General features: G+C 45.4%; 1 protein-coding gene and 1 long non-coding RNA gene across 3 annotated transcripts in view; one reads left to right on the top strand and one right to left on the bottom strand.

The window, feature by feature from the left end:
* Positions 1 to 1584: 1584 nt before the first annotated feature.
* On the bottom strand, positions 1585 to 17606 carry RAP2C (RAP2C, member of RAS oncogene family). Of its 2 annotated transcripts, none has more exons than XM_069943213.1 (4): positions 17479 to 17606; positions 13357 to 13835; positions 10226 to 10543; positions 1585 to 2701 (listed from the first exon to the last, which is right to left on the bottom strand). In XM_069943213.1, the coding sequence occupies exons 2-3, from the start codon at positions 13627 to 13629 to the stop codon at positions 10265 to 10267; spliced, it is 552 nt and encodes a 183-aa protein (XP_069799314.1). In that variant the 5' UTR covers positions 13630 to 13835; positions 17479 to 17606; the 3' UTR covers positions 1585 to 2701; positions 10226 to 10264. The 2 variants fall into 2 exon arrangements, with proteins under 2 accessions (XP_069799314.1, XP_069799315.1); XM_069943214.1 differs by lacking the exon at positions 17479 to 17606 and adding an exon at positions 16071 to 16155.
* The window catches only part of LOC138765979 (uncharacterized), a 110049-nt gene continuing 104369 nt past the window's right edge, over positions 17455 to 23134 (top strand). Inside the window, exon 1 of the long non-coding RNA XR_011358656.1 lies at positions 17455 to 17806. This is a non-coding gene — a long non-coding RNA (uncharacterized lncRNA). The remainder of the gene's footprint in view (positions 17807 to 23134) is intronic.

The raw sequence follows: 23134 nt of genomic DNA, 5'->3' as shown, positions 1-23134 counted from the left end.
GTACATTATGCTTAAAAAGGTGAGAGATGATTGGCATGTAAGGATGTATAATGGAAAAAAATAAATAAAAAGGTACTCAGATTACAGGGGTGTATAATAGGATAGTACTGCACCTAACTGGTCAATAGCACCACATAAGATTAGTCCTGCTACTAAAAGGAACATCAGGGGCCTCTGCAGGTACAAACAAGTTCAATTAAAATAAAATAATTTGACTTCTATAGTATGGCCACAGGTTCTGGCATGACTGGGTCTGATGAAGCCAAAACGATAGCTCAGACACCCAATCAGTGGGGAACTGGGTCCAGAATATGTCCATGTGTAAGGACCCACACAACTGTACACGCTGGGGTTATCCAGCGCTTCAAAAACATAGCCACTTTCTTCCCACTCTTGTCTTCAGCTTGGGAGGGGTTTTGCTGCTGAGTTCCATTGAAGTGAATGGAGCTTAATTGCAAACCGCACCTGAACTAGAGACAAGAGTCGTGTTGTCTCTGAAAAAAGTGGCCATGTTTTTGTAGCACTGGATTACCACTATAAGTAAGGGCTGAGAGTAAGGCTATGTTGACACTGTTGCCCTTTCCACTCACTTTTCTTGTCATGAAAAATACAAGAACTCCAAAGGACTAAGGGGTTATACAGGCTTAGGATAACATGGCTGCCATCTTCCAGAAACAGCACTTTTCTTGTCTGCAGGTTTTGCAGCTCATTTCCATTGAGCTAAATTGTAATACCACACAACCTGGAGGACAGGGGTGGTAATGTTTTTTTTTCTTCAAAAAAGGTAGCTGTGCTTTTTCTAATCCTGGATAACCCCTTGAAGGTCAAAAGGATCTAAGTTGACTTGGCTGTGTATATATATATAGATATATATATATATATATATATATATATATATATATATATATATATATATATATATATATATATATGTTTATTTTTTTATTAGGGATGGTCCAAACCTGCCAAGGTTCGTGTTAGTACATACCTGAACTCTCGGCAATGATTCCCGCTGTCTTCCACCTCTGTGGAGAGGGTGGATACAGCCGGAGGACCGCCTGAATAACTGGGATACCACCTATGGCTGCACGGAGGTGAAAGACAGCGGGAATCATTGCCGAGAGTTCAGGTTCGAACGAACGGACCATTATATATATATATATATATATATATATATATATATATATATATGATACTAACGTGAATGAAGACTAAGCTGTGCAGTACCCTTGTATTATTCGCAAACAGTTACCATTTCAGGAAGAAAAACAAACAAAAGAAACGGAAGGCAGCTTAATTATATCTAATAAGAGGGAAAAAAAACACCCTAAAGTAATTGCTACATATCAATGCCAAATGTCTTACATCAATTGGTTTCATGTTCAAGTAGTCTGACAATGTAAAACAAAAACAAAAAAAATAAAAATAAAAGGTAAACACCATGGAAGGCTTTGGCTATATAAAGCACATTTGGCTAATCTCTGGAGTGAAATGTGTCCAGGTCACACTGGGTGTAACTTGGGTCAGGAGTGTGAATGACAGCAGAAAGCAACATAAGTGATTAAAATAAAAAACAAACAAACATTATTTCAATAAGTGTATTTAAAAACACAACTATAATAAACTAGAAAACATAAAATCAGTTTATTTGTATTAGATTTGTATGTGCACAGGTGGGAAGACGGGAGGGTAAAAAAAAAAAAAGTTGCCTGAAGCTGGGTAATATTAGAGACACACAGGAGGTTAATAACCCATAACTAGGTAAAAAGAATTCTTTAAAAAACAAATACAAAAAAATGGTCAATTGATTTGGGGTAAAAGTATACACAGGATACATTTGAGTCCTAACCACTGGGTTCCCACACTGGGCCAGCACAAGCCTGCAACTTCAGCCGCGGAGCATTTGGCAGCTACTTCTCTAGGAGGATGAAATACTATATTTTTTTCTGTTAAAGTCATCTGCTGAACAAGAGGATACGGTAAGGGCTTTGTTCGTCCACTTGTTTGGCTTCTAACACAGATAGGACCTAATGGGCCTTTATTGGGAGGAAAGAGGGGGGGTGGATAGGGAAGTTTAGGTCCAATGTTGCTTCAAGCAGCTTCACTTGATACCGTGAAATATCGTAAACATTATCTCAAAAACCCACTGTCAGGAAGTAAAAATCAAGTGTGCGATGACCTTCAATGCAAGAGGGGCGAGCGACAGAAAGTATCAAGAATGCCATCGCCGACCCTCTGGCACTGAGGGGGTTAAGAGCAGACTGGAGGTAACGTTCAGAAATTAACCATTCGATTAAGGCTCAAAGTTATCCTCTGTTAAAACCGTCTCGTAAAAAGGCATTAAGTAGGTAATACTGAGTTTAAGTATTTAATAAATACAAAGGATTAACTATTACGATTAAAAAATAAAAATAAAAACATGACTGCAGTGTTGCATATTAGCTGTTAATAGGAACGTAGGAGACCTAGAAAAGGAGAAGGAAAAGAAGAGGTTTTCTTTTTTTTTTTTTTAACTTATAGTAAACGTGCTAAGCACAGCTGCTGATGGCGGGTGAGCGTGCGGGCCGCGCACCATCTCTGAGCGGTCGATGACAAGTATGGCAGATGTGCTGTTGTGCAGACAGGTTTATCAAGGCTCAGAACTGCAACCTGGGCTGTAAAGTCTTCAAAGCCGAAGCTGTGCAAATTTCCTCTGAGTTATCTGTAGAGAGAGGGACAGAGCATTACGTTAGGGTGGTGTTACATGGGACGATTTTTTGGCCATAAACGATCTCAAACGACCGCTATGACAAAGGATCTTAAAATGTTCACCCTATTACACAGGATAATGATCATTACATTTGGTCGTTCTTGCGCTCTTCCTTTCCTGGCTGATAGGCCAGGGAACGACCGTACAAAGTGTTATTACACCAAACGATTAATGATGAAAATAGGTCCAGATTCTATCCAACAATCAACGGTTTCTCATCGGTCATTTAATGGCTGCCTGCTATTACATGAAAAGACTATTGCTAAAATCAAACAATCTAAATTTTTTTTTAACAATAATCGTCCCGTGTAATACGGCCCTTACATCGATAAGCTTTCAATCTAAGCTAAATTTGATAGTATACAGTATGTAATCTGTTAAAGCACTTCTTTATCCCAGAAAACCTGCTTTAAAAAGTCTTGGGCACTAGATGTCTCCCTTCTCACAATCTGCTGTTCACACCAGTCATTCATTTCTGGTAACGAACACTAAGGGGGAGACTTATCAAACATGGTGTAAAGTGAAACTGGCTCAGTTGCCCCTAGCAACCAATCAGATTCTACCTTTCATTCCTCACAGACCCTTTGGAAAATGAAAAGTGGAATCTGATTGGTTGCTAGGGGCAACTGAGCCAGTTTCACTTTACACCATGTTTGATAAATCTCCCCCAAAGTGTCTATTCACATGTCAGTATATTTTTCACTCTGTAAATTTGAGTCCGCTATTTTTCCTTCGGCAAATATCCATAAATAAATGTGCTAAATAATAATCTAGTCACTGTTTGCGGAAATTCCTCCTCACACACCAATAGAACCCTATGAGATACTTATTTTTGTGGATGCAATCCACAAAAATACGTATCCCATAAGGTTCTATTGGTGTGTGCGGAGGAATTTCAGTAAGCAATAAGGCCTATTTTTTTTTTTGCGACATGGATAACAGCCCTGTACACATCTACGGATGTGTGAATGGAGCCAATGAAATACATTGACCCTATTTTCTGTCCATAATTGCAGACGTAAATAGGGCCTAAGAAGAGACAAGGGAAGCAGGGCGTGGGGTTTAGCATGTGCTGTGTGAAACCCTGAGCAGTATGCATACGAGCAGAGGCTTTCTGCATCATCCAGAGAATCTGCACTGTCCACAAAAGGTAGATCAAGGCTTCCTTCTCATCTTAGTATCAGCAGATTAGTGCTAAATGTAACCCCTTCCATGCTGTGCTCCTGATGTTCCTATCCTTTCTCCCACCATAGCACTTGTTAATTCCATGCATCAGTAAACCCTTCTCCACATGCCATCTATAGCAGCATGCCATGAACTGCTCCCTGAGGACAGATCCAGAGTCTGTTCAGCCAGAGACCACTCTATATACTCACATGTAAACTCCCCCCCAACACACACACTCGACCCGGCTAAGAGTGCATGTGTCCTGAATAAGAAGGGAAGACAAATCAAGAGAACAGAGAATTCTGGCAGTGGATATAAGCCGGCAGGAAACAGATTGACCAATTGAAACCCAACATGTCTGATCCTTCTTCTCCATTGTGTCAGGCAATTGCTATATAAAGTAGATCAAGGGTGTCATACTTTGTGGCTCTCCAGCTGTTGCAAAACTATAATGCCCATCATGCCTTGACAGCCAAAGCTTTAAGCTATCCAGACATGATGGGAACTGTAGTTTTGCAACAGCTGGAGGGCTGCAAGTTTGACACTTGTGCAGTTGTGTAGATGATCCTCTGCTCCCTCCTGGAGAGCTTGGCTGACATTTATTCCAGGTATATGGCCAGTTTTACATAGCACTATGCTATAACGTGTTCAATGTTAACCATAAAAGGCACTGACTGCTATATAATGGTGAAAATCAGCACACTTCCTCTCATATAAATGTAGGTTATCAGGACCTGTAAAAGTGATCATCACCCTCTAACATTATTAATGACAAATAATAATAGGACAGGGAAGAGCAGCAGCTTCGGGCAGGTTAGAAACTGGTTATACTACAGTGTATTACGTATTCTGAAACTGGGCGAACACCATATCCACAAATATTCGCACCACACCTTTTATTCTTTATTTACACATGTGTCGTGTGCTCCTAACTATCAGCTACAGAATGAGAAGGCTCTGAACCTGAAGACAAGACTGGCCCTAGATGCCATGGTTGCCAGCATACCCAGATGGTGGTCTGTCAAGGATGTTCACTTACGACTTTTTTTTTTTTTTTTTTTTTTTTTTTGTAGAGTAACTTCCAATTTGGCGGCCATTTTTTTTCTCTCCATAGTGATATGCATTTTTGACTAAGCCGAGCTCAGGGGTGTGGACAGAGGGATCAATAGCACAAACCATGGATGAACAACGTATTGCCAGCAGAATATCCATCTCTACGGCTGGCTTAAAAACATTATGTAAGAAAAGGTGTGTCAGAAACGGCCGTGTCCATTGTTAATGCAAATATAAGAGCCAGCAGGGATAGTAAAGGATCAGCTCACTCCCTTTTCCAAAACATGATTTATAGAATTACATCACTACATTACCACTCTTGAGTTTTTCTTAAAGAGGTTTCTTCAAACCTTTAAATGACTCTTTAGGACTAAAATGATTTGGCCGATCTCTTCCAATCCGAAACAGAAGGGCCCCCATCCGCATTCACATGGTCATCCGATTTTGCTTATATTTGATGGGTTCCGGCAATGTTTTTGCACAGTTTAAAGGGAGAGTGACACGTAACAAAACGCAAACACCTATCATAGACCTCGTGCTGGAGGCCTGGACACAGTCACCCAATGAAGGCAAAAAGAAAGTCATTTTTGCCTCCATTTGGAATCAGGGTTTCCCAAATGAAAAAGCCAGACTATGGTGCTATTCCATCCAACCAGATCTCATATTAAAAAACAAAAAAAAAAAAACAAAAAAAAAAAAAAAAAAAACCCACAACCCACACGTAAACAGTGTGAACCTGGCTTACAGCTCTAGATCACTTCACAACCCCATACAATCTGGCTCCTCCTTATTATGCTTTGCTGCTCTATTGGTCTTAAAGGAGTCATCCAGGTTACAAAAACAATCCCCCTTCCCAATACAACGCTATGTCTAAAATATCTTGCACTCTTCCCCCATTTTTTTCTCTCATTCTTATCTGCTTTGGAAGTGTAAAATCCTCTACTATGGGTCCTCTCTGATCACGCTCAGCCCCCTCCCTTTGTGGTCTCAGGACATGTGATCTCCTCTCTGGGGGCTGGCTTAGCTGTCTATTTACCCGACCCCAGGAGACATTATCTGAATCATCTTCATGCACCTGTGCTACCTTAATAGATTTACATGTGTCCCTGAGCCTAGGTTTCTGTAATATGAAAATTTATAGTTCTAACTCTGCTTGTTGTCAGTGAATGCAGGCATATGTATCTTTTTTGTGTCTCAGCTCTGCATATTGTAAGTGTAATAGATGTTCTTAGAGTCTGGATGGAACTAGAATGTTTTCATTCACAGACAGCAAACACAGATCTAAACTTACACTACACCCCGCAGCAAATACATGCCGTTATGCAGCACACAGGTACACAATGCACGCATCAGCTAGTATGGAATACATATTGGGGGGATGTGATGCAAAATCAGCGGAAAAAAAAAAAAAAAAAAAAACAGTTCTGTGTTTACTGTGTAATAGTAATGACAGCAATGGGCAGGAAAGAAAGCTAAGGGGACGAGTACACAAACGGACCAAACAGGGAGATGCATGATGGGAAATGTAGTTTCCCGGCTGGCACCATCTTGGATATAGATCGGCTTTTAGAAAAAATTGTAACTCAGCAATGGCGGCAGCTAGGGAGACAGGAGATGGCTCAAAATACTAAGGGGGACTTGGTGTGTAAGACCAAGCCACTATTAAACATACAATCAGCAGATTTGGCTTTCAGCAGCTTTTCTATGTTGATGACACCCCATTCCAAGACTTCACTCCTGCACTATTGCAAAACACCAATGGCTGTGTGTCCACTGTCCGTAACTTGTCCTCTATAGCCTAGAATCTTCCTGGCTATAAAACAGAACCTACGCAAACAAGTGCTCCAGTGTGTCACGTACATCTTACAACTATTACTACACCAGGACTGTATCGGTGTACAAAGATTATAGCATAGCCTCCAAATCACTGTAATTGTACAATAATTGGTTGGAATTCATGTTTCACGCGAGATCAGCCAAATTACAGGACAGGATTGTCTATGCAGTCTCGGCCAAAAGGGAGGGTATAATTATAAATGAGACAATAATGTATATAAAACACAGCCACACAATGGGCAAGGATAGGCCGGATGACAACATGGAGAATGTGAAATCCATTCCTGGCTGTATTTGTATCTAAGGGGTTGGGCAAACTTAGCAGCTAAAAGAATATAAAGGCCAGGGATCAGAATCACCAACATATTCCACAGCAGTGTACAAACACTGCCATCAGTCCCTATGCCTGATAGGGGCTTTACATTGTGAGCCCTATTACAGCGGTCAATGAGAGGGAGCAAGCTACCCATTCACCACTCACAGCCGGCGCTGTTACAGCGCAGCCAGTGGGTAAGTGCGATGGGGGGCGGGGGCGCGGGGAGCTGCCCGGACGGTCTTTACATCACCTAAGGAGCCCGTAGGTGATAGCGACGGTCTCATGGAGCCCAGGTAGCAAATCGTTGCTTTCTGCATCGTTGCTCTTTCAACATGTTGAAACACAACGATCAGCTGATATTGTGCCTGTCAGCTGATGATTGTCTTTTATTACATGTAGTGATTATAGGACAATAATCGCTTTATTTAATAGGGCCTTAAAAGGGGTTGGCCCAATTTTATATTAAAATTGCTCAGTGTACAGTATTAATAAGTGTATTCATTGCACTTACTGACAGCAGCTCCCTGTGTACCTCATAGAGCTACAGCTAGACTCCTCTCCTTGAGGCTGTGCTGTCCTGCTCTGTGGCGAGTCTGTCCATAAAATGGTTGACATGGAGGAGCATGTGACTATGCCCCAGTGTCCACAACTGAGCCTGTTTATACCTATAGAGGACACTGGGGGTGGGGCATGGTCATATGCTCTTCCATGTCGGCCATCTTATGGACAGACTCACCACAGAGGAGGGCAGCACAGCCTGGAGGAGGGGAGTCTGATTTTAGCTCTATGAGGTACACTGCTGCTGTCAGTAGGTGCACTGAACAATTTTACTATAAGGTGGCAAACCCCTTTAAAGGGAACCAATCACCGGAAAAACGCATATAGAGCTTTTGAAATGTGCTGTTAGAGCACACAGCACACTTGCCACACGGGTTTCCATAGCCTCCGTGCCGTCCCGGTGCAAGCCGCAAAGTAACGTTATAAACTGGCGCCCTGTATGCTAATTACCTGAGGTAGTCATCTGGGCGGTGTTCGGCTAGCAGGTAGTTACGGTCCCCTGGGCGTTCTTCCGCTGTAATGACGCCCCTCTAGGCATGATTCAAATGGTAGAGTAGTTTCGGCGTCACTCGGGAGCGCGCCGTGCCCGAGGTCAGCGCGCTTACGTACTAATGCCGGACGCCGCCGCGCATGCGCAGTGCAGCCGCTTCCATTCCGGCTGGACTGCGCAGAATAGCCTCGAACTCCGGCTCACACTGAGTTTGAGGCTATTTTGCACAGGCGCAGTACAGCCGGAATGGAAGCGGCTGTACTGCACATGCGCGGCGGCGGCCGGCATCAGAATGTCACAGCTACTCGCCCATTTGAATCAAGCCCAGAGGGGCGTGATTACAGCAGAAGAACGCCCAGGGGACCGTGACTACCTGCTAGCCGCACACCGCCCATGACTACCTCAGGTAATTAGCATACAGGGCGCCAGTTTTATAAAGTTACTTTGCGGCTTACACCGGGAAGGCACGGAGGCTATGGAAACACGTGTGGCAAGTGTGCTGTGTGCTCTAACAGCACATTTCAAAAGCTCTATATGCGTTTTTCCGGTGATTGGTTCCCTTTAAGGCTGTGTTCACATTCGCCATCATAAACAGCAGCACAGTATTCTTCCCATAAAAACAGACATCACAATGGAACCAGACAGACCACTTTAGAGGTAATGGGGTCTATTGTGCAACAGGTCTTGAACTCCTTTTCATTTTTCTGCTGATGGAACAGAAAACAGAGTTGCATATACCATAATCAGTTGTGAACAGAGCCATAGGGGTTGTCCACAGTCGCAAGTAGATGTATTTTTTGTACTTCAGCTGATCGCAACTGCATCAGCTCTTATCGGGCTTACATTATTATCTTCCTGTATCCCTTGCACAAAATATCAAGATCACATCGTTGACATGTTTATGATCCAAATGCACCAAAAAGAAATAATCCCCTCTGCCTAGCCTGCCCGATTCCGCTTCTCACCTCAGCAAGGGGGTGCAGGCCAAATGCAATAACTTGCACCAGTCCTTGTCTACAAAGTTCTATCTTGTCTTTTAAGAGGCACAAAGCTTATACAGCATGAGGCAGCAATAGACTAGGCAGCCTGAAAAGGCAGTGGGTGGTCAGCACTCGGATTCCATACCTTCCATATGTTCAGTAGTGTTTATCCTGGCTGTATGCCCCTCTAGGAGCCTGTGAGAGTAGACCCTGGACCCAAGGGTGACCAGAAGAGGGAATGAACACAAAACGATTCTCTCCAGCTCACTAAAATTCCAATGTTTTATTAAACCATTAAAAAGCCGACGCGTTTCGGGCTTGCTCACCCTTAATCATGGCTCTGCTCTGTTGTGTCATATGAGACTCTACAGACACTCGCCGTTCCCCACAGTGCTAAGCATAGTAGCAGCGTGTGTGCCCACGCCGCATCTCATGATCCAAGATGAGGTCTAAATACAAGACAAGTATATCTGCCCCAATATTCCTAAAACCATTTATTAGCAATGCACAGTGTAGGTAACAAGTGTATGATCACTAGGGTCCCAATGTTCAGATCTCTATATCAGTCAATGCAGCAACATCGGAATTCCTTGACCACCATTCCATCCAAACCCCTCCTCAAGAGGTTGCCCAAAATTTTTTGAATTTATTTAGAATGTTAAAATGAGCTGTGAGGATCGCCGGGCTGAGCATGTGTGACTGGCTCGTTACAATAAAGTTCTCCATCAAGCAGTGAGATGGGGAGAGAAGTGCTTAGCCGAGCACTTCACCTGGCTCATATAGTAGGGGTCTCAGCACTCTCACCCAAACTGATCAAAACTTTGACAGGTCAAAAGTGATACTGACAAAAATAGTATTTGTCAACAAGCCGGAATATCATAAAAACACTGCAGTGAACATTCATTCAATAGCCAAACATATGTCATAAGAGTGTCCTTTTGCTTAGGTTTGCCCATGACTGGGAGTGTACAAACACGCGTTGCCTCCTGTTAGAGACCACACGCCGACTGCCAAGATACAGTAAGGCTTTGGGGTGACCTAAAATATCCACGATCAGAATTGCTCTTCAAACCAACCTGCTCTTTATGGCCATGTGTGAGGTCCCTCTGAGTTTCTCATTGAACAGTGCACGTTGTACAACACTGATCCTGTTTCTCAGGCAAAGAGGCATAGTTCATCTGCCTGACGATCTCTGCAAACAGTTCGTCCACCATTGTCTTGCTCTTGGCGGATGTCTCCATAAATGGACAGCCCCACTCCTGAGCCAGAGAGCGGCCTTCTGTAGACATAACTTCTCGTTCAGATTCCAGGTCAACCTTGTTCCCGACTAAAATAAGAGGGACTTTTTCATATCTCTTGACTCTGACTATCTGGTCCCGCATCGGCTTTATATCCTAGTGAAAAACAAAAAGATCAAACCAAAAGTTACAAAGATGATTCATATGAACAATGATCAAAGTACGGAATATCCAGGGATCTACAGCCATCCAAGCTTGGCTCTTGTGAATTGAGGGGGTTCAGGTTTTTGCTATTGTAATATAGACCATAAAATCTAATTTTACACATGCCAGACTATACAGTGTTCTAAAGGTTGTGGGGTGCAGTAATGGGAGTAGTATGGGCATTAAGGGTGGGAGACACATATACGGGGGTAGAGGGCAGCAGCAAAGACAACTTTCAGCAGTGTTTGCATGTATCACACTCACATGTGCTGATACACCTCAGCCGAGACCTGGTGCATCAGCTTAATCACTCAGGGCTGCTCATTGCCCGGCCGCTCCTCCCGATGCTGCTCTAGTGGGCGGGTAGATGGGGATGGACAGCAATGGCAATGTACTGGGTGCAGGTGGGCAGCCCAGCAAGGGGCGCTCTGATGTGCGTAGCAGCAGCTTGCCCAGAGCATCACTGCTTCCCCTGCAGGTGAAAGCGGACTTTTTCTTTGAAAATCGAATTTATGATTTTCAAAGGAATTTTAATTGATTTTCAAAAGCTAGGCAAATTAATCTAATTAATTTGATTAATCGCCCAGCCCTAATCCTATCGTAGGAGTGGTGCTCTCTATGGAAGAAAAGCATCCATGTTTTTCAAATTTTTTTTTTTTTAGATGGTCAAACACATGATAGCTATGGGCTTAAAGGGGTTATCCAGTTCTACAAAAACATGGCCACTTTTTTTTTAGAGACAACACGACTCTTGTCTCCAGTTCAGGTGCGGTTTGCAATTAAGCTCCATTCACTTCAATGGAACTGAGCAGCAGAACCCAGCCCAAGCTGGAGACAAGAGTGGGGCTGTCTCTGGAAGAAAGTGACCATGTTTTTGTAGCACTGGATAACCCCTTTAAATGCTTGTTTGATTTTATTCTCCAACTTACTATATACATGCCTGACACGTACAGGGAAAAGGCTCAGAGAACGGACTGCCACAATGTGATATGCTGAGGACTGACCGCCTCCAAGTGTACACACACAGAAGAACTTGTTTGCTTCACCTCTATAAAGCCATCTTGCTACATCTATGTGTATTTGATCTGTTTGAAGGTTGTGTGAGCGTCACAGGCGTCCCGGCCAAACCCAGCAAATTAAGGAAATGAAAGGTTTACAAGGCCGCTCCAAAGGCCAAACTGCTATAACCCTGGCTGCTGTGACCAGTTTGGTGCAAACAAACTTACTCAGGATATTATTAGCATTGCTCCAGCTTAGTCATGTGCAACATAGGGATCTGCTAATGGTCAGGAAGGTAAGGAAGATCCCTTGTGTTTGTGAACCTGACATTAACGCCTGTTCACATGACAGCCTTCCGACACCCCATGAATACATGGAATACGTGATGGATCATACGTACCAAGAGCTGAACTCTTATGGCATGCTCATAATAAACGTTATATGGAATTTACTTTTTTTTTTTTTTAACCCCCAGTTTCAAGAACTAAAGTGAACTTTACCCACATGACTGTACTTCTGCCTGGCGTGGAGGTTGCACAACATAGTGCTTCATAGAAATCCATAACACAGATTTCTGTGTTACAGAGAGCGTCGCATAGTTTCATAAGAACATGTCAAAAGCATTTTCATTACTAAAGCTTGGCTTTTGGGCACGACCGCTTACAATGACACAGACGCCGGCCCTTTAAATACATTTCATGGTTTACAGCTACAAGAAAATTTAGCTTACGTGCTGAATGCGTATTTTATGACTGTTGCACTGTACAGAATATTGGATCTGGAATAATTCAGTGTAAGGGCCAGTAAGCACGGCGTAATTCCGCGGCGGAGCTCTCGGAATGCTTTAAGCGAATGGGAGAGCGCGCGCTCGTTCGCTTCCTCTCCGCTTAAAGAACTAACATGTTAGTTCTTCGAGGGGAGGCAATGGACAAGCGCGCTACCTCTCGTTCACTCAAAGCAGCACACTGAGCGCGGCGGGATTCCGCGGCTTAGAGCTTCTCCGCAGAATTATGCCGTGTTTACTCAGTGTGAACTGGCCCTAAGGGTATGTGCGAGTATGTGTATGAGGAATTCTCGAGGAATTGTAGAGGAAAGTTTTCTGCTTGAAATTCCTCGCCTATTCAGCTCTGGCAGAATAGGAGCAGAATTTGAGGAAAATTCAAGCGGAATTCAAGTCCCCCATCGACTTCTATAGGATTACTCTACCGGAATCCGCTGTCAATTCTTTGGGCAGAAAGCAAATCTGAGGCAGGAAATTCTGCAGTGTGAACAACAGAACAGAAAGCCCACTGAACACAATGGGACATTGCTCTGTTCATATTTTATGGGAGGAATTTCAAGCTGAATTAAGAGCGGATTCCTCTTCAATTCCTCACCACTTCCTCAGTGTGCACATACCCTCACTCGTGAACAATTAGAAATCAGCATGATCATGACATCAACGTGTGGCACCTTCTGGCAAGTTTTGCACAAATCAAGCTGCACAACAATGAAAGGTTGCAGACGTCTACAGGCTGTAGTAGTTTTTCTACTGGCCTTTGATAACCCTGGTCTACAGCTTTGCAAACTTGCAGCCCTCCAAATGTTGCAAAACTACATTTCCTACCATGCCTAGACAGCCAAAGCTTAAAAAAAAAAAAAAAGCTTGACACCTGTGCTGTAGGCTACATGTGGCCAAGTGGGTGCAAGTCTTGCAACAAGAACAATTTTCTGCTGCAAAATCTTCCATCATAGGTAAATATGTTCAATTCGGAGGGTGCACTTACCTGGAATGACTGCTGATTCACCAAGCTATACACCAAGATGAAGCCCTGCCCATTCTTAATGTACAAATCCCTCATGGAGGCAAACTGCTCTGTGCCAGCTGTGTCCAGGATCTCCAGCACAGACGGGGAAGAGTCCACCTCAATCTCCTTGCGGTAGAAATCCTCAATGGTGGGGTCATACTTCTCAATGAAGGTGCCCGTAACAAACTGTACAGTCAGGGCCGATTTCCCAACCCCTCCGCTGCCCAACACCACCACTTTATATTCCCTCATGGACCCAGAGAGGCAAACCGCTCATGCACTACGTCTCAAGGGGGTTAGGAGGGCGCTAGTGTGCTGGATGGAGACTGAAGGTGGTCATATCCTCCTGCACCATAAACAGTCTTCTGGAGGTGGATCTGGCAGAGAAGATCTGGGGTTCGGTCAGGTAGCACCAGGAAGGGGGGCAGCTACGGGGTCCCTCCAGATTGCTGTACTCACTTCATGCAAAAAAAAAAAAGAGAAGAAAAAAAAAACATGTTAGTATATCATTTCTACTAAGACCACACCTCACATCTTAAATAGAAATAAAGGGGGCATAACGAGGCCTCCGCCCCCCATATGCCATGTGTAAAATTGCTTTTGATATTGCCCACCCTTGCAGCTCCTTATTATAGATCCATAATTCAGCATCCTAAAAATTGCTTATTTGATGAGAATTTAACGTCTCTATGGGCTTACTATTTACTTTAAAGGGGTTGTCCAGAAAAACATGGCTGTGTTCTCCGATAAACAGTGCCACACCTGTCTGTGGGTTGTGTCTGGTATTGCAACTTATATGAAGGGTGCAGAGCTGTGATACCACAAGCAGTGGGCAGGAATGGCTCTATTCTGGCTGCAGCCATGTCTCTTGGACAATCCCTTCAATGGTAACATGCCAGGGGGCAAGCTGTAAATTACCACCGATCCAAAGACTTGCTGTGGATTAATGGCTCCGATCTGTGGACACTAAAGGCCCCTCAACTTAAAACTAATGCCCGTTCAGCCGCAGTAATGTGTAAAGATGGATATGAACCATGGAAAACGAGAAATTGTTCACCCCACGATTTATTCTTCTAAAGTTTACTAAACAGATCGAGCAGAGATTTAATATATCTATATTGCCTATGAGGGTGCGGTCTGGTGTGTAATACGGGAGCCAAGCTGTCATTAGTGAAAGCCACGATAAAGGCGTACATGATATCCAAACATCACAGTCAACTACAGGTACCCCTCTGCAGGGCTAGAACAAGTATCCTGTAGCTGTGGAATAGGCAGTACCATCACTACCATCAAAGACCAACCAAAATAGCATGGAGAAGTGGTCTTCTGTAGGGACGATCTTTATTAAAGAGTTTCCAGTGCCATAAAGCAACGGCATAGCGATAGGATATATCATTACTTTATGATTAGTGGAGGTCCGACCTCCGGGACTGTCACCAATCCTGAGAATGAGGAACACGCAACACTCTCTGTATCCCCATAATACAATGGACCCCTGTAACCTGCGCTTTAAGATTCCGATATAAAGTTGAGCGAACCTAGAGCATGCTCGGGATTGTCCAAACCAGTGTGTGCTGCATATGATTACCGGTGGCCGAAGTTGGACACAGTTGGAGTTGGAGTGTTCATGGATATATAAGGCTCAGGAGAGATAAACAAATGTTCGGCAGACAGCCATCCCATATGTGGGTTTCCTTAGTGGTCACGGGCGTCTGTTCAGTGTTTATACAGGCGCAGCCCCCCCATACGTGTATGCAGCTGTATTGAAGCTCAGCCCCAGGGTGAATGCAGCTCTATATCAGACCTCCAGACCCCATGCCAGACCCTGGGCCCCTCTGCCTCACTGACCTTTAGCCAAAGATCTTACAAACTGGTCATGAAAAAGTTACAAAATAATCTCAGCTTTACAGATAAAGCTTCAAAGCCAGGTCAGCAAACAGAAAGGGGAAGCGGCGACTGGACAGAAGGCAGCTGTCATGAAACAAATGGAAACCTTTGACTCCTAGCAGTAGCTTCAGGATCTTGGAGTCATACGGTGGATTCTAATAGATCCTAGTGACCTATAATGAGGTCTATAGATATTGCTTTTTACAGCAAATGATGAGCAGCAGGAACGTGACGAGATGGAACCTGAACTAGGGTGTGAACACAGCCTTACTGACTATACCATTAATGTATACGGCATTGTTCACCAGACTGCCCACAGAAAGGGAATACCTTTAATAGGGGCGAGAGCGTCACGAGAGGTCATGGGCTGAGCGGACGGGAGGAGGGATAATGTCAGCCCCTCGGGCCGTACAAAGTCCTTCTGGAAAGGCTTTAATGGAAAATATGGTTTTGTTTAATGCAGTGGTTTCCCCATATAAAGTGATGGGAAAAAAAAAAAAAAAAAAAAAACAACAACTGCAAATCTGTTCAGAAAGCACCTGGTAATCACACCCCGCACAGACTGGATGATACCAAGGTGAAAGGGAGGTGTCCAACTGTCAGGACCCCCGCCAAACACAACAACTGGGGTCAATTGTTCACCCCATACTCCATTCATTCTATATGGGGGTCCTAAAGATAGAGAATGGAGAACTGACTTTTCATTTAGTGGGGGGCTCCATGGTGGAACCCCCTATCCTGTGGTCTTTAGAGATGTAAATATCCCCTACATTGTCACAAGGTGTGATATAGATGCAGGTCAGCACCTGTATAATAGCCAGCTACTCCCGGGTCCCTATCACGGATGCGGTTAGTTCAATCACCGATGAGTTTTGTAACTCTTTACACATCATAGAGACCCGTCTAAAAGTTTTGATCGGTCAGGGTTGAGGTGCTGAGACCCCCCACCGATCACTAGAACAAGCCAGGAGAAGGGCTCAGCTAGGTGATTCTCTCCCCATCTGCTTCCTTGCTGCAAGAGACTACTGGTGCGTTTACACAGATTTTCCTGACAGATTATTGAAGCCAAAGCCAGGAACAGACTATAAACAGAACATGTCATGAAGGAAAGACTGAGATTTATCCTCTAACACATTCTTGGCTTCGGCTTTAAAAATCTGTGTCATAAGTCTATGGAGCCCGTATCCTGCGGCGAGGAAAGAAAATTTGTTACATTATTGACAGATTCCACAATAACTTAGGGAAAATAAATGATAAATGGGCCTCGCCATCTAGCCCACCACCTGGATCACACAGATCAGCAATATGGCGCAGTGCACATGGACCTATAGGCACGTACGGCAGGATGTAGATGCTCCGACCAATATTCTGAGCTCACATCACAGACGTCATGCAGATGATGAGCTCTATAGAGGCAATCTATAGGGGTATATGGAGGATCCAGGCTCAGGACCACCTCTATAGGCAGAGGGGGGCACCACTATGCAATCCATATGGAGCAGGATGAGAAATATCTTCTATGTGTAGGTGGAAACATCCCATATAGCACAGGATGGGGGACTCTATCTCAGGAGTCAGGGGTCCACCATACTGTCATACCCTGCACACCACCACAGCCTTATACAGGGCACAGTATAACACTATGTGAGCACAGCTATACAGCTCCAATACAAATCACTACAGCCGCTATATATATATATATATATATATATATATATATATATATATATATATACACACACAATGTGTTCACCATATGAGGGGGCCACACTAACCTGTGAACTACAGAGGGGACTGTACCATGAAGTGAAGGATTAGGGGTGCTCTGTTTATATAACACTTATGGGGATCAGCAACCACCACCAATCACTGCTCCAGTAACACTGAGGTGGGGGGACACATATACAGGGCAGCATGGTGGGGCTATTACACTACAGCTGTATACTGCATAACCCTAGGGGAAGGCAATATAGAGCACACCCCTGCAGGACTCAATAATTAGTGCAGTCCTACCCCAGGGGTATAATGTACAATGCAGGGAAAGGGTACTGCACTGGACCAAACCATGAGGGGGAAGGGGGGGGGGGAGTAGTAGTAATAATAATAATAATAATACACACTAACACACAACCCCCCTCCTCGCACACCGCAGTAGTACGGCCGCCTACACCGACCCCCGCACACACATAAGGACGCAGCCCCCGCACATCTCACCTCTCCTGCGCTCAGGGTGGGTCCCGGATCCTCCGGAGCTCCGGAAGTACAAACCAGGGCTCCAACGGATGTGGAAGGGTAGCGGCTGGTTCCTATCCTCTACAAGGAGCTGACGTCACAGGTCACATGACGGTGACGTCCGCGCTCTATGGTAACGCCTCAGGGAGGCTGCAGGAGGGAGATTCAAACGGAGCAGACGACAGGATTGTGTGCGATTGTGCTGCGGTTCCAAGGGGAGCCGCTATACAGTTACTCACACTGCTAGGCTTGGTTCACACGCTGCGGTTGCGTCTTAAAATGCATTCAAATTGCACTTGCGGTTATTTCAGTAAGTAGTTTTTTTTTTTAAATGTTTTTTTTTTTTTTTTTTTTAAATGTCTTTCACCTATTAAAAAAATATACAAAATATGTGGTAAAACATACAATTGCTTCTAAAAAAAAAAACAACAAAACCACAGCAGCTCAGAACTGGGGGAAGGAGACGGAATAGATAATAACAGGTGTGGAAGGAATTGTTAGTCTCACCATGGGCAACGACATATGAAGAGTTACGTTTTAGCGGAGTGCCCCTTTAATAACCTAAATAAAATAAATTCCACATCAACCAGTAATATGTCTCTTATAGGGTGGGTTCACACTATGGAATAGGGGCGAATTCTGTCACTCGCGCTTGTGCGCATTTCCGCCTGTGGCAGAGACTTTATTCTATGGTCGGGTGAATTCCGCCGTTAGAATTGACTTGTCCGCCCCCATTCCGTAGTGTGAACCCACCCTCATTCCATAACATAAATTTTCTGTTTCAGGGCGCTTGCACACTAAGCAATAGGCCAGGAATCGAAGAGGAATCCGCTCTTAATTTCCACTTGAAATTCCTCCAGTAAAGTATGTACAGAGCAATGTCCCATCGTGTTCTATGGAATTTCCACTCTTGTTCACACTGCAGAAGTTTCAGCTGCACGTCGGCTTCCCACCCTATGGCTGGGTTCACACTATGGAACCCAAGTGGAGAATTTCCGACGGATTCCGTAGCGCCTACCCGTTCATGCCCGTGCCATAGACACCATTCTATGCACGGGTGGATTCTGCATTCCGCCGAATGAATTGACATGTTAATTCTTTTGGTAGAATAAGGAATCCGCCCGTGCATAGAATGGTGTCTACGGCATGGGCGGAGAGGCGCACGGCTGTGAACGGGTACACGCTACAAAATCCGTCGGAAATTCTCCGCTCAGGTTCCATAGTTTGAACCCAGCCAAAGGGTATGTGCACACTGAGGAATTGTAGAGGAAAGTTTTCTGCTTGAAGTTCCTCGCCTATTCAGCTCTGGCATAATAGGAGCAGAATTCAAGCAGAATGCAAGTGGAATTTAAAGAGGATGTAAAACCTGGTACATCCTCTTTAACCTAAACCCACTGATCGAACGGCGCCGGCACAGGGAAGTCGGTGCCGCGGTCCGTTTTACGGACTAAGGCCCCGTTCCCGTGCACGGCGCTGTTCTATGCACCGGAATCGTCCGGTGCTCAAGCACTGGAGGCGGGCCGGGCCGCCCCCAGTGGGAGGGAATTCCATTCATTCTAAGGGAGCCGCGTCATACAGGGGAGGGAATTCCCTCCCATTGGGGGCGGCCCGGCCAGCCTCCAGTGCTTGAGCACCGGCCGGTTCCGGTGCATAGAACGGTGCTGTGCATGGGAACGGGGCCTCGGTCAGAAAAGCGGACCGCGGCACTGGCTTCCCCGTGCCGGCGCCGTTCGATCAGTGGGTTTACCAGGTGGTACATCCTCTTTAACCCCTTAACGACCGCGGGCGTATATTTACGCCCTGTGGTCGTTAAGGACGTTCAGAGCGGGGCCGCGCTCTGAACCGCGGCGGTCCCGGGTGCCGCTTGTAGCCCGGGACTGCAGGTATTAGCGTGCACGGTCCGATCGCCGTGCCCGCTAATACAGTAATCGGATGCAGCTGTCAAAGTTGACAGCTGCATCCGATTACCGTTTGCAGCGTCATCCCTGGTGTCTAGTGGGGAGATCGCTCCTCCGGGACGTTGTCCTGTAGGAGCGATCTCCGTTTCTGAAGCTGGCTGGGGACTGCTCCAAGATGGTGCCGTCCCCGGCTCGGCACTCGTTTACTTCCGGCTGCAGCAGCCGGAAGTAAACGAGTGCCTATCTCATGGATCTCTGCAGCATATCTATGCTGCAGAGATATCTGAGAGATCAAAGTGTATATACTAGAAGTCCCCCAGGGGGAATAACCCTAACCCCAGGGGGGAATAACCCTAACCCCAGGGGGGAATAACCCTAACCCCAGGGGGGGGGAATAACCCTAACCCCAGGGGGCTTCTAGTATATGTGTAAAAGTAAAAAAAAAGTGTTGTTATTAATAAAAAGCCCCCTCCCCTAATAAAAGTCAGAATCACCCCCCTTTTCCCAGGTTATTAATAAAAGTAAATAAATAAATAAACAAACATGTTTGGTATCACCGCGTGCGTAATCGCCCGAACTATTATTTAATCACATTTCACTGTAAACTGCATAAGCGCAAAAAAATCCCAAAGTGCAAAATTGCGCATTTTTGGTCGCATCAAATCCAGAAAAAATGTTAATAAAAAGAAAACATCATGGCGCAAAAAATGACACCTCACACAGCCCCATAGACCAAAGGATAAAAGCGCTATAAGCCTGGGAATGGAGCAATTTTAACCCCTTAGCGACCCATGACGTATCTAATACGTCATGGCGCCGCGGGGGGTGTTCAGAGCGGGGTCCCGCCGGGACCCCGCTCTGAACGGCGCTGATCCCGGCTGACACGTGCAGCCGGGCAGTGCCTCTGTTAGCCGGCGCGGGTCCCGTTGCCGCGCCGGCTAATTAAGCACTTCAATGCAGCTGTCAAACCTGACAGCTGCATTGAAGGGCTTCAGACATCACATCCCTGGTGTCTAGTGGGTCGGATCTCCCCCCCGCGATGCGATCACGGGGGGGAGATCCGTTCTTCTGGCCGTGCCGGGCCTCAGCGTCGGAATGACGCTGATCCCGGCTCGGCAGTAGATTGCTATGGCCTGCAGCAGGCCATAGCAATCTATGACCGATCTCATGGATCTTTGCTGTGTATATACACAGCAATGATCTCTAATAGAGATCATTGCTGTGTATATACAAGTCCCCCAGGGGGGCTTCTAGTGTATGTAAAAAAAAAAGTAAAAAAGTGTTTTTATTAATAAAAAATCCCCTCCCCTAATAAAAGTCCAAATCACCCCCCTTTTCCCATTTTATAAATATAAATTAATAAATAAATAAATAAATAAACATATTTAGTATCGCCGCGCGCGTAATCGCCCGAACTATTAATTAATCACATTCCTGATCTCGCACGGTAAACGGCGTCTGCGCAAAAAAATTCCAAAGTGCAAAATTGCGCATTTTTGGTCGCATCAAATCCAGAAAAAATGTAATAAAAAGCGATCAAAAAGTCGTATATGCGCAATCAAGGTACCGGTAGAAAGAACGCATCATGGCGCAAAAACTGACACCTCACACAGCCCCATAGACCAAAGGATAAAAGCGCTATAAGCCTGGGAATGGAGCGATTTTAAGGAACGTATATTTGTTAACAATGGTTTGAATTTTTTACAGGCCATCCGATACAATATAAGTTATACATGTTATATATCATAGTAATCGTAACGACTTGAGGAACATGCATAACAAGTCAGTTTTACCATAGGGCGAACGGCGTAAATGCAAAACTCCCCGAAATCAAAACAAATTCGTTTTTTTTTCAATTTGACAGCGCAAATGATTTTTTTCCGGTTTCACAACATATTTTATGGAAAAATTATGCCTGTAATTGCAAAGTACAATTGGTTTTGCAAAAAATAAGCGCTCATATACGTCTCTAGGTGAAAAAATGCAAGCGCTATGGACTTTTAAACATAAAATGGAAAAAGCAAAAGCGCAAAAACGAAAATTGGCTTGGACCTTAACCCCTTAACGACATCGGGCGTAAACTTACGCCCTCGCGCCCTGGTACTTGGCGCATCAGGGCGTAAATTTACGCCCGATGTTTCCCCGATCGCTGCGTGTTCACACACAGCGGTCGGGGAAGATGGCCTGCTATAAATCATAGCAGGCCATCTTAGCTTCACGGCACGGGGGGTGGTTAACACCCCCCGTGCTTACGATCGCCGCTATAGGCTGATCAATTCAGATCAGCCAATAGCGGCGATCGGAACCTTTCCGGGTCATCGGCGACCCGATGACCCGGAAAAAAATGGCGGTCGGTGCTGTCCGAGGACGGCACCGACCGCCATTACTGTAAAAAGTAATGGTGATCGCCGTGCCACCGGCCCGATCGCCGTGAACGGCCGGCCGGTACCGGCCGGCCATTCACGGCGATCGGGCCGGTGGCACGGCGATCAGAGTCCCACAATATAGTAAATACCTGCCCTGGACCCCTCAGCTAGGTAGCCGAGGGGTCCAGAGCAGGTATTTGTACATTACTCACCTGTCCCGGGCTCCTGATCGGCGTCTTCCGGGTTCGCGGCATCCTCGTCTTCGTTCGGGTCTTCGGCTTCTTCCGTGACGTCACGTTCGGCTTCTCTCGGCTACTTTCGGCTCCAGCGTCGGCTCTTTCCGTATTTTGCGCTCTGCTGCCCTCTAGCGGCTGATATGTGTAATACACTTATCAGCAGCTACAGGGATGTTCAAATGTAGAAATTTTTTTTTTTTTTTTTTTTTTCAAATTTTTTTTTTCTATTTTCCGCACCCTATCGCCGCTGCGTGTTGATCAGCATCGCACGAAAGTGCGCTGCTAATCAGCAACTCCTCCTTTTTGGCGTAGGGTGTTTTTTTTCTATATTCTACTGCCACGGTCTGCTTATAAGTGCCGCACATAAGTGCGGCATTTATCAGCAACTCCTTTGTTGGCGTAGGTTTTTTTTTTATACTTACTGTAAAAAAACACGTAAAAAACACTACATTACACCACACTACATTGAATAAAGTTTGACACTACACCACTACATACCCCATATACCAATCCCCGTATAAAGATGGCCCCCAGGGTGTTTTCGGCGTCAGAGGGATACGTTATTATTACCTCCGACACCGAAACAGCCAGTGAGGATGAATGGGGGGTCCTTCGTTCCTCCATTCATCCTCATCATCCTCATCCTCCAATGACGTGTCTGGGGGTAGCGTAGCGTACGCTGCCCCCCAGACACATCTTTTCCGCCAGTACCGTCCCAATAAGAGATGACGGTATGGTGTGAAATTCTACAAACTCTGTGAGCGTGCCTTAGGGTACACTTACAGATTTCGGGTACGTGCACACTGCGGAATGGCGAAGGATAACCCTTTGTGCATTCCGCAGCTGGCACCCGCCGGCGGACTGATGCAGGCATGTGTCTCCACCCGTGTCATAGAATCCATTCTATGCACGGGCGGATTCCATCGTCCATCCAAAGAATGAACACGTTGGACGGAGAGCGGAATCCGCCCGTGCATAGAATGGAGTCTATGACACGTGTGGAGACGCGCGCCTGCATCAGTCCGCCGGTGGGTGCCAGCTGTGGAATGCACGAAGGGTTGTCTGTCGCGATTCCGCAGTGTGCATGTACCCTTAGAGTGTATGTAGGAAGGGACACCCGAATCCAGCCCCCAGATGC

The sequence above is a fragment of the Dendropsophus ebraccatus genome, chromosome 10 (genome assembly GCF_027789765.1).
Source record: "Dendropsophus ebraccatus isolate aDenEbr1 chromosome 10, aDenEbr1.pat, whole genome shotgun sequence".
Classification (NCBI taxonomy): domain Eukaryota; kingdom Metazoa; phylum Chordata; class Amphibia; order Anura; family Hylidae; genus Dendropsophus; species Dendropsophus ebraccatus.
This window is presented reverse-complemented; position numbering and strand designations above follow the sequence as displayed.

What these genes read in the sequence shown, in the direction of transcription:
- RAP2C (XM_069943213.1), bottom strand. Translation starts at nt 13,629, where the DNA reads ATGAGGGAATATAAAGTGGTGGTGTTGGGCAGCGGAGGGGTTGGGAAA. An exon ending in TGAATCAGCAGTCATTCCAG is followed by an intron (nt 10,544 to 13,356) that starts GTAAGTGCACCC and finishes GTTTTTCACTAG; the next exon opens with GATATAAAGCCGATGCGGGA.